General features: G+C 34.9%; 2 protein-coding genes across 3 annotated transcripts in view; both read right to left on the bottom strand.

Annotated features, from left to right (window-relative positions):
- The window catches only part of LOC135849189 (uncharacterized), a 373,560-nt gene that overhangs the window by 220,432 nt on the left and 141,151 nt on the right, over positions 1-11,977 (bottom strand). For both annotated transcript variants that reach the window (XM_065369494.1, XM_065369495.1), the window contains exon 4: positions 14-84. The gene's annotated coding sequence lies outside the window, so the exon portion shown is untranslated. The remainder of the gene's footprint in view (positions 1-13; positions 85-11,977) is intronic.
- LOC135847100 (uncharacterized) lies at positions 4,771-11,967 on the bottom strand. Its single transcript, XM_065366515.1, has 2 exons — positions 11,144-11,967; positions 4,771-7,683 (listed from the first exon to the last, which is right to left on the bottom strand). Exons 1-2 carry the CDS (start codon positions 11,375-11,377, stop codon positions 5,485-5,487), a joined length of 2,433 nt encoding a protein of 810 aa, XP_065222587.1. The 5' UTR covers positions 11,378-11,967; the 3' UTR covers positions 4,771-5,484.

Below are 11,977 nucleotides of genomic sequence, written 5' to 3'. Positions count from 1 at the left end.
AGTTATTTCTTACCTGAATCGTTGAGACAAAGTAACAATGGAAGGCTTTTCCAGTCCGCCGATGAAACAGGTCATTTGAGAGTTCTGCAAAAATCACATTCACAGTTCAGTAAAACAATACATTAAAGATGATCCGGTACGAGTACAAGAATTAAAAATAAAGCGGAATCGCGAGAAAACATTAACCGATGATACGTATTTCAAAATAACGTAAACAGTACATAATTCACGAACTCGATTTTTCGACACCTGTTCTACTGAACGAACAAATGAACGAACATTTTATGGTGACAGCTTATACATCAATATTATCAATAAGATAAGGAATTTGTGCGTAAGAAATTTCGCGGCGGTGATTTTCGATAGCATCGTCTAGTAATGAATCATCGCTGCAAGCATTTGCATTGAAACGGTGCAACGATAAAACTTTTCACATTCAATTACAATTCATTTCTTAAAATCACCCAAATAATTTTTTTCATAAGTATTTGTATGCACTAGGTATTCAATACGTATATTTTTTCTTACGCGGATTCTCAAAAATCTGGTTTTTGGACATATTTTGAATCTCTTTTTCAATCACTTCTTAGATACCAAGACCAACCAAAAACTTTCAAAATTTTGGAAGTCTTCTCTCTTCAAGTAAAATCAGTAAAATCCAAAATCTATTTTTAAAAGCTGCTGCCCTAGCAGATTCTAGTGGATTTTAAATCTGTCAAAATCCAGATTCTAGATCATCTGCCAGAATGTGTAAAAAAACGAACTTAATACGTCATGTTTTGACTCATCGGCAATCGAAACATTACCAGCCTCTCTATTCAACTCAGGAGTCGAAAAAACACGTTTTATTACAAAAATATTGATTTTAAATCAAAACAAAATCGAACTGTTGATACGAAAATTTAACAAATCACTCAAGACTTGAAGACGTTTTGGCTTAGAAGCAGCCAAAGAGAGCAAAAGAAGCAGTTACATCAACTCGAGGTATGTAATTTAAAATGGGTACTTATGTTCAAGAATCTTGGGTGATAGAAAAATCGCTTCAAAACTCACAAATGACAAAAAAATCGTGTTTCAACAAAAAGGTTAACCAATAATCCGGTAAGTAATTTCGATCTAACGTTTGGAAGAAACATGCAGTTTTCGCCATAACGAGTCATTTGACCGGGAAAGTAAAGAAAAAAAAGAGCATAGATGAAAAAATTAGAAAAACCGGTAGGTACCTAAGTACATACAATGATTTCTCAACTTGAAAAAGAAAAAAAAACAAGAAAAAATGTCAATTTTGGACTTCCAAATTATTTTAGAACTTGAAAGAATAAAACGATATCCACAAATAATTACCTAGCCATTTATGAGCTTCATTTTTTTGATAAAAAAAAGAGGTAAAAAAAGTTTCAAATCCAAAAAAAAAAACAAAAAAAATTGTTGAAGTATTTTCAGTATTTTTGGCGGTTTTGTAATTTGGGTAACCAGATCAAAGATAGTATCTACACAGATCAAATGATGGTTAGAAAATCCTTTTTGTGTTTCATCCTGCATTATGTAGCATGATCGAAAAAATATTGATTACTACTAAGTACACTTGAAAGGGAATCTTTACAATCCGTCAATTCTAATCAAGCTGAAATTTGGCTCACTGAAAAATCACGTTGCACCCAGATCTCAGAACCGAATTTCCAGCTGCCGAAGTTGATTAACCGTTTTCTGGAGCGATTTGAAATTATTGCTGGAAAAAATTCAACTTTTGCTGGAGGCTCCAAATCGATCTAAAAATGGTGGCAGTTGATTCGGAGGAGAGGGCCGGAGGAGGGGGGGGTTCGAATTCATGGGGTAGGCGAAATTTTGGGCAATTTGTTGTAAAAATTGACAATTCTGGAATTTTTTAAAAATTTGAGATTTTTTCATTTGTAAAAAAATACATTTTCTAACTCGTCACTTCGGATTTTCGAGTCACTGATCCTAATTAATTTGGAATAACAAACTTATGATAGGATTAAATTTTCAGCTGCCGAAGTTGATTACAACACCTTTTGGAGCGATTAAAAGTTGCTGGAGAAAATCCAACTTTTACTGGAGGCTCCACATCAGCTTTCGGGGAGTCGACTTTGCTTGTTCTTTTTGTAAAAATTTAATGTGTGTACCAATAGATTATTTCTTCCATGTTCAAAAATTCGCCAAAAAGTGAAAAATCAACTTCGACAACTGAAAATTCTGTTCTGACAAGGGATCCTTTTGAGGTGTCACACTTCGATTTGAACGGGACCGCGATTTTTGGAAAGAGCATAGTCTAAGACCCTCAAAACCAAATTTTCAGCTGCCCAAGTTCATTTTTTCGGATTTGGCGAATTTTTTAAAATTCAAAATTGACTGTTTTTGGTGATTTATGCTTTTTTTTTTAAAGTACGTACTTGATCAATAAAAATGATCAAAATAAGTCCCAAACTAATATTAACTACCCAAATCCGAATTTCACAATTTCCAGCCATTCTGGAGCCTCCAGCGCGATTTTTCAATTTCTCCAGAATTTTGAATTTGCTCGTCCAGAAGGCGTGAATACGAAGTTGGGCAGCTAAAAATCGAGTTGTATATTACACTCGGCCTATTTAACGAGTTTATCCACATTTGAGCCGAATTTGAGAGTGACACCTCAAAAGTGGTTTTTTGAACAGCTTTTTTCAAATTAAAAAATCCAAAAAATCAAAAGTTTCCCGTGTAAGGAGCAGTTATGGCCTGACCGCCTTAGGACATATTATGGGAATATGTCCTTGAGGTGGTCTATATTGTACTCGTCACGTATGCGACGAATTATAATATACACCTCGAGAGGGAGCTCCCTCTAATGACCTACGTGGTAACTACAATTTCAGCGATCTGAGGCTTAAACCGATGATCGTATGAATTGAAAAATCACTTTGTGCACGGAGTAGCTAACCGTAACAATGTCATCGGAAACCCTTGGGGCCCGAGACCCCGCGATCTCTTTATATTTATCGGACCATCTCTAGATGGTAAATTCTATTAATTAATTCAACTCTTCATTAAATAAGTTCGTTTAATCGCGTTAATGTCGAGGTATTTTATCTAAATTACCATGAAACTGCCCAATAATCCGGATATTGAGGTAAGTCAATCGATTGAATATGATTCCAAAACTAGTGCTATCGCTAAAGGTCTTATTAATTGGGGGACCGCAGGAGAGATAGTAAACGTGTACATTCATAGAGATTTATCCTAAGCAACGATCTCCTAAGTTCTCCTTGAGTCAGTCATATTCATACACCTCATGAGTATGAATGACTCATATCCTTGAAATGGCCCCGAGAACCATTTCATCTAGTTACCAAATTCCACTCAAATGTACAGAAAATGTCGTTAATGTCATTTGTCTTTTCGTCCTCTACCACCTTCTGTGGTATAAAGACTACCTTAAAGAAGTAGTTTTATGACCGATGAGCCACCCAGCAATGGCGTATTCGGCTTAAGTCATCTGAATAATTGTAATACTTGAGTTGTACTTTTAGTTAATTGCAATAAATTTATACAATTATTCGATTCTCTTCCTTCCTCAAGCGTGAGAGAATCTCAGTATGAGATGAACGATGTCATCGGAGATGACTTGTTAGATGTTTGAGCTATCCGGCCTAACACAAAATTATTCACCCCCTTAGTGATAATTTTCCTCCCCCTCTTCTTGGTATTGATTTTAATAATACTCATCTATTCAAGTTATTACTGATCGTATCGTTACACCCGTTTGTGTGGAAATTTTCGAAATTCACGCGAAACGCTGTATTTTGTCCAAAACTAACCCCCCCCCCTAATCCAAATTTCACAATTTCCAGCCATTCTGGAGCCTCCAGTGCGATTTTTCAATTTCTCCAGAATTTTGAATCTGCTCCAGAAGTCGTGAATATGAAGTTGGGCAGCTAAAAATCGAGTTGTATATTATACTCGACCTGTTTAACGAGTTTATTCACATTTGAGCTGATTTTGAGATGACACCTCAAGAGTGGTTTTTTGAGGTGTCACTCTCTCTCCAAAACGGCTGGAAACGGTAGAATTCGCGCTCCGGGGGTTAGTTCTTGAAAAAATACAGCGACTCATGCAAATTTCAAAAATTTTCTCGCAAACTGTTATCTTTTGATTTTTTGGATTTTTTAATTTGAAAAAAGCTTGTCAAAAAGTCACTTTTGAGATGTCACTCTCAAAATCGGCTCAAATGTGGATAAACTCGTTAAACAGGTCGAGTGTAATATTCGACTCGATTTTTAGCTGCCCAACTTCATATTCACGTCTTCTGGAGCAAATTCAAAATTCTGGAGAAATTGAAAAATCGCGCTGGAGGCTCCAGAATGGCTGGAAATGGTGAAATTTGAATTTGGGTAATAAATATTAGTTTTGGGACTTATTTTGACCATTTTTATTGATCAAGTACGTATTTTTTTTTAAAAAAAAGCATAAATCGCCAAAAACAGTCAATTTTGAATTTTCAAAAATTTGCCAAAAATCGAAAAATGAACTTGAGCAGCTGAAAATTTGGTTTTGGCGGTTTCAGACTATACTCTTTCCAAAAATCGCGGTCCCGTTTGAATCGGAGTGTGGCACCTCAAGAGGTTCCCTTGTGAGCCTCTGAGTTCTGGATGAGATGCTCTTTTAGTGAGCCAAATTTCAGCTCGATTGGAGTTGAAGTAAAGGTCCCCTTGTTAGAAAGAGGAACGGAGAGGACAGTTTTGAAAAAATAGTTCACTTTCTGCGTACCTACCCATGCGGAAAAACACCAGTAGTAAAATAAAATACTACTGGTGTACCAGTAGTTTTCACCAGTGGTGAAAATTTACCACTGGTGTGCCAGTAGTCTTTATGAGTGGTAAAAATTTACCACTGGTGTGCCAGTAGTCTTTATAAGTGGTAAAAATTTACCACTGGTATTTAATGGTACCAGTGGTATGGTTTTGACAAGTGGTAAATATTTACCACTGGTGTATAAGTAGTTTTTATCAGTGGTAAAAATTTATCACTGGTAAGTATTTCATGTTACTAGTAGTACCTGTAGCCATTGCCTTCACTTTAAAAAAAAAAATTATTATGGCAAAATATCATCTATGTACATACATATTATTTTCAAGAGTTATGTATAGTATGTTAAGACTTGAATTGCATCAATACGCGCTTTGAGAAATGAGTAAAATCCATGAAATGTATGACCATGAGAACTAGAAAACATGATTTTAATAAAAATATGAAGAAAGAGCAATGGTCTTAAAAAAATGAAATGTTTCAATTTAGGCTTATTAATGTTTGCAAGATCATATTTATATTATTTATTTGAAATATAATTCGAGTGCAACATATATCTGCATGGGTTGATAAAATAAAAAAAAAATAAAAAATTATGACAATTAATAAATAATGATATATGTATATACCTAATTATCATGCACATATAATACGATCATTAATATATACGCAGCTATATATTCTTCACCAACCATTTTCTAAATGGTTAGCTAATGGGGTTGCCAATGTATAGTTAATACCATCATCATCACCAATTACGTTAATGGAAACGCACTTTTTCTGAATCATTTCAGGCAGAACAAAGATACGTTGTCGTGTACAATTAAAAACCAACTCCTTGGTTACAGAAGCAATAAATTTGTTTTGCTTGGGTAGATTTGAATTGTTAATCCTTTTTGTAGCTGGAATCGCTTCTATCACAATCCTTTTTTCATTTATTTCGATAGGAGACGTGATAAAAACCTTCAAAATTTTACACACCATGATCACAGTTGCGTCTTGTAACTGAACGATACTATTGTTGCGACTCTTCAGTTTGTTGAAATCATATGAGTGAAGCAGCATTCCTCTAACGTTACAAAACTGATACAATGTGACTGCATTAATGTCAATCTTCGAGTCCAATACTGCCTCAATAGAACGTTGCTCGGATATACTGATAGTTGCACGTGTTTTTCTAACAGAGAATTGGTAGACGTCACCAGTCAGCTGCAGATTTTCATCTTTGTCACCATTCATGAAGTTGATGAATAATTGTTTACCTAAAGGTACCTGATCTAAAAAAGCGGACGAGTCATAAAATTTGTTAGACTCCAACATCAGTTTTTTAAATCGAAAATAGTTTTTGCAAATTTGCTGTTGAACACCTGTTGCATTTACGAATAATTTATTCAAAATTCCGTTATAGTGTTCAAAAGGAAAACAAGATGTTGCCCAAAGAGCACCAAATTCTCGAACACAAATGGGTAGGTGCAGAAGTAGATGCACGTTGAATCTGTAGAAGTTTTTATTGTAAAGGTTTCCGATGTTGATAACAAAATGAAATAATGCCTCAGTTGCTTTTCGCCATTCTTCTGTAGTTATCGAAGGTTGAAGAAATGTACTGATACTATATATTAAAGCACACCAATGGCTAACAAAACGTGTTGGTAGAAGGTCACTTATACAATAGAACGAATAATACAATAAAAAATTTCGGAGCTCGCTTGCTTTCCACTTTTTTCTAGTACTTATTGGCCGAGGAAGCCAACTAATTTCGCATGGTGGTCGTATACTCAGTAATTTTTTATCAAAATCAGACTCTTTTGTACCGAGGTACCAAGGCTGATCGTGATTTGCTGAATCAAACCATTGCTCAATGAACTGCTTAACAACTCCTAGCAGCGCCGAATGCATATAATCGATGGAAAAACACTTTGTTATGTCAAAACTGGGAAGCAGCATTAGAACTGACGGACCTTTTACGCCATTAATAGGTGTAGGCCTACCTTCAATACTTTTTCTAGCATCTGCCATGTGCTGTTCTAAATTTCTAATAGGCAAAATGCTCATTTTTGGATATATGCGTGTACTTCTTTTGGAAATCTCTCCTTCTTGTAAACAAAAAGAGCAACCATACTCTCCATTAAATTGTTTGATGTTTTGCAATGTGGGTCTTGCTACGGAATCACAGACACATAATACAACATGAACTTTTACCAAAGTGTTATCCACTTCTCTAACGATTCCATCATCATAAAGTTGTTTCATTTCTTCAACGAACAGTCTGAGATACATATTCATGTCTGGTTTATTTTTGCCAAACCATAGTCCACATAGCAGTAGGTATTTTCTTCTTAATAGGAGAGGTAAATTATTAATGAGCACTTGAATGGGCCACAGCGACTTATTTGAAGAATCGAAAATTGAAACTCCATCAGTATTCAATTGTAAAGTTACATCTGTCTTGCTTATGTTCTGATTATTCTTACAATACTCACCATCATTAACATCGCTGTATTCATGTCGGTTAATCATAATCAAGTAATCCGAACTGTTCACAAATTGTGTGAGAGCGTCCTTGATTGGAAAGTAATAAAAAAAATCACTATTGCACTCACGTGAACATTTGCTACACATTGCTCCGCGTTTGTCGCTACCACATGAAATAATCATTGAGCATGCACTGCAAAAATGTCTTTTTAAAGCAGAAACATCCTTCCTTGAGTCAAATTTCTTCATAAAACTATAAATTGTCCTGGGTAACGTACATTCAGGTACCAATGTTGTAAATAATTGTATCAATCCGTCGACTGCTTCATCATTCAAATTGTATCTTATGATGTACGCCATTATTAAAATTTCAGCTTCTTCCGCGAAAATAGGCGAGCCATTCAAAAACTTCTGTGAACAAACACAATTAAAGGATATCAAATTTAGAAGCTTCTTCAGTTTGTACCAGGGTTGCAACAAATCCAGTACAAAATGGATTCGAATCCGAATCCACGAATCACTCCCGTTTTTTGGATTCGAATCGGATTCAAATAATTTCGTCTGATCGGTGGATTAGAATCGGATTCGAATAATTATGTGGATTTGTGGATTCGAATCGGATTCTAATCCACAAATCCAAATTTTTTCAACAAACAATGGTTTTATATGGTAATTTAAATTATTTAAAATAATTATAGATCCCAATTTCAGTCATTTTCGAACTTTCAATCATAACATTACCATTCCATGAAATATCCTTAAGATTTGTTGGATTCGAATCCGGATTCGAATTCACAAATACAGGTTTTTCCCCGAAAATTTGTGATCTACAACGAGAAAATTGAAAATTTATAGTCCGGCATATGACAATAGGAGTAATTGCACCCCCCCGCCGATCCTCCGGGACAACTTTTTTCTTAAAGGGGACATCCTAAGGAACATTTTAAAGCAAAGTTGCCAAAAAAAAAGTTGGCCTTACTTACAAAATGGCGGCTATTTTGATTGACAGGTCAGCCGAAATCGCAGATTTTGCGTTTTAACATAGGACTTGCACGAACTTTTTTAAACTTTACTAAGGTAGATCGAGAGATCATGCAAAAACTTATCACCTGTGAAAATTTCAAGTGCTAAAGTGCGTTTTTCGATTCTTGGTGAATTTTTGAAAATCGAATTTAGGCCAAAAATGAGGGAAAAAATCAAAATTTTACCAAATTGACCAAGAAAGCTGAAATTTGGGATATACCCTATTTTCGACATGCCAAATCGATTGGAAACGGTTTCAACCTGTTTTGAGCAGTTCTGGAGCCTCCAGCAGATTTTTGAAACTCGAAATTCCCACAAAATTCCATCAAATTGGAGTTGTAAAGCTAAAATTTATTCTAAAAACTAATTTCAATACGCTACGAAGTACTGCAGGCGAATTTTAACTCGTTTTGGAGCCTCCAGCGACTTTTTGAAAATTGCTGAAACCTCCAGCAGATTTTTGAAACTTTAAATTTTCACAAAATTTCATCAAATGGAGATTTGATGGAAAGCTGAAATTTACTCTACACTCCAATTCTAACACCCTCGGCCTCTGAAGACGACTTCAGGTGAGTTCAAGTCATTTTAGAGCCCCCACGACTTTTTTTTGAAAATTACTGGAGCCTCCAGTAGATTTTTGAAACTTGAAATTTCCCTAAAATTTCATCAACTAAGATGGAGAGTTGAAATTCATTCTGCAAACTAATTTCAATACGCTACGAAGTTGACTGCTGGTGAATTTCAAGTCGTTTTGGATCCTCCAGCAACTTTTTGAAAGGTTGTATGACGTTTTTTTGGAAAATTGAAATTTCCTAAAAGTAGCTGGAAGCTTCAAAAGGCAAGGTGAAATTTACTCCACACTTCAATTCTAACATCCTCTGAAGACGACTTCAGGTGAGTTCAAGTAATTTTAGGCCCTCCAGCGTTTTTTTTTGAAAATTACTGGAGCCTCCAGCACATTTTTGAAACTTTAAATTTTTACAAAATTTCATCAAATTTGAGATGGAAAGCTGAAATTTACTCTACACTCCAATTTTAACACCCTCTGAAGACGACTTCAGGTAGGTTCAAGTCATTTAAAGGCCTTCAGCGACTTTTTTGAAAATTACTGGAGCCTCCAGCAGTTTTTTAAAACTTGAAATTTCCCCAACATTAATTTATCAAATGGAGTTGGCAAGCTTAAATTTACTTCGCAGACTACATGGTGGTTTCAAATGGGTTTGAAGCTTCCAGCTACTTTTAGGAAATTTCAATTTTCCAAAAAAACGTCATACAACCTTTCAAAAAGTTGCTGGAGGCTCCAAAACGACTTGAAATTCACCAGCAGTCAACTTCGTAGCGTATTGAAATTAGTTTGCAGAATGAATTTCAACTCTCCATCTTAGTTGATGAAATTTTAGGGAAATTTCAAGTTTCAAAAATCTACTGGAGGCTCCAGTAATTTTCAAAAAAAAGTCGTGGGGGCTCTAAAATGACTTGAACTCACCTGAAGTCGTCTTCAGAGGCCGAGGGTGTTAGAATTGGAGTGTAGAGTAAATTTCAGCTTTCCATCAAATCTCCATTTGATGAAATTTTGTGAAAATTTAAAGTTTCAAAAATCTGCTGGAGGTTTCAGCAATTTTCAAAAAGTCGCTGGAGGCTCCAAAACGAGTTAAAATTCGCCTGCAGTACTTCGTAGCGTATTGAAATTAGTTTTTAGAATAAATTTTAGCTTTACAACTCCAATTTGATGGAATTTTGTGGGAATTTCGAGTTTCAAAAATCTGCTGGAGGCTCCAGAACTGCTCAAAACAGGTTGAAACCGTTTCCAATCGATTTGGCATGTCGAAAATAGGGTATATCCCAAATTTCAGCTTTCTTGGTCAAATTGGTAAAATTTTGATTTTTTCCCTCATTTTTGGCCTAAATTCGATTTTCAAAAATTCACCAAGAATCGAAAAACGCACTTTAGCACTTGAAATTTTCACAGGTGATAAGTTTTTGCATGATCTCTCGATCTACCTTAGTAAAGTTTAAAAAAGTTCGTGCAAGTCCTATGTTAAAACGCAAAATCTGCGATTTCGGCTGACCTGTCAATCAAAATGGCCGCCATTTTGTAAGTAAGGCCAACTTTTTTTATGGCAAGTTTGCTTTAAAATGTTCCTTAGGATGTCCCCTTTAAGAAAAAAGTTGTCCCGGAGGATCGGCGGGGGGGTGCAATTACTCCTATTGTCATATGCCGGACTATTATGGATTCGTTTGTTATCAAACGAATACATCAAAAAGATTCGAATAATGCTTTTCCAGATTCGAATCATTGTCACAAATCCACATCGGATTATTGGATTCGAATAAATTTTTTCAAATCCAAGAATGGATTCGAATCCGGATTCGAATCATTTGGATTCGAATCTTTTGCAACCCTGGTTTTGTACATTAACTAAGCATTTATGCATATTTTTTGGTTAGACTAACAAACTTTTTTCAGTCACAATTCGAAAATTTATTAAATTACTAGTGACTAGAAGTATCATTTTGTAGCATAGCTAGGATAGGTATATCGGCAGCGGTGACACAAGGCTGCAGTATATTATACGAACAGTATAGTATATCGACTGCTTACATAGTTTACGTCAAAATAATACCTTGTATTACAGGAGATGAAATATGTAAATGAAAGTAAAAAGGTGGTACAAACGATTTTTGACAAAATAGGATTTTACAACCAACTTTTCGATGAATCAAAAAATTAATATAATTTTCAAAAATTGTATATGGATTATATAATCACAATGTATCCAATGTAAGCAGTCTATATGAGTTTTCTTGACCAATCTAGTTAAAGTTGAGCTTCTACAAGTATACTTACACGTTGAGATTTCTCATGCATTGATGACCGATCATCACCACAGTCTCGTAAATCAGCACCACTGTCATCAAATATCAACGATTCATGTGATCGATTATGGCATTCTGATGAATTGATATCAGCAACATTGCTTTCATCATTTATCATCAATTCTGGAAATTCGTTCGAACTGCATTCTAGCAAATCATTGACGTCGTAATCACCATTTCTCACCAATTGAAAACATTCATTCATGTTGACACCACCTGTTGAACTGCCTTCGTCTATCTAATGAAGTAAATAAAAAATTCCAAAATTGAATTAGAAAATTAGAAACCGAAATTAGACAATTATGACGTGTATGCAGCACAGATATGAATACAACTTTTAAAAAATTCAACGTATTTATTTGTCTTGTTATATGGTGTTCAGTTATAATATGATATTGTTACTCATCTCTTATATCTACAGCCACATGAATCCAATTTGTAAAAACTCAAGAGAGGATTTTAGTAATCGTACTAATTTGATACCTACATAAATGATATTTTTGTACTTTATGGATATGGTATGAGTAGGATTATACTTACATTAGCATCATTCAAACGTATTCGTTTATTTCGAGAAAGTAAAGTTGTACGAGGTATTTCCAACTCAGGAATCTTCAACCACCGTTTATAATTCACAGGTCTCACTCGTTTTATTCTTTCCATGGCGTATTTATGAGAAAAAAATTCAACTACAAATACACATGAATCTGGATTTTTGGATGTATGTACAATAAAAAAAATACACTTACAAAACGGATTTAATGAAACCATAACTCCTGGAAATAATTTTTGGAGGGAAATATCA

This window comes from Planococcus citri, chromosome 5 (assembly GCF_950023065.1).
Source record: "Planococcus citri chromosome 5, ihPlaCitr1.1, whole genome shotgun sequence".
In the NCBI taxonomy this organism is placed as follows: domain Eukaryota; kingdom Metazoa; phylum Arthropoda; class Insecta; order Hemiptera; family Pseudococcidae; genus Planococcus; species Planococcus citri.
The sequence above is the reverse complement of the archived record's forward strand: the minus strand, read 5'-3'. Positions and strand labels throughout refer to the sequence as shown.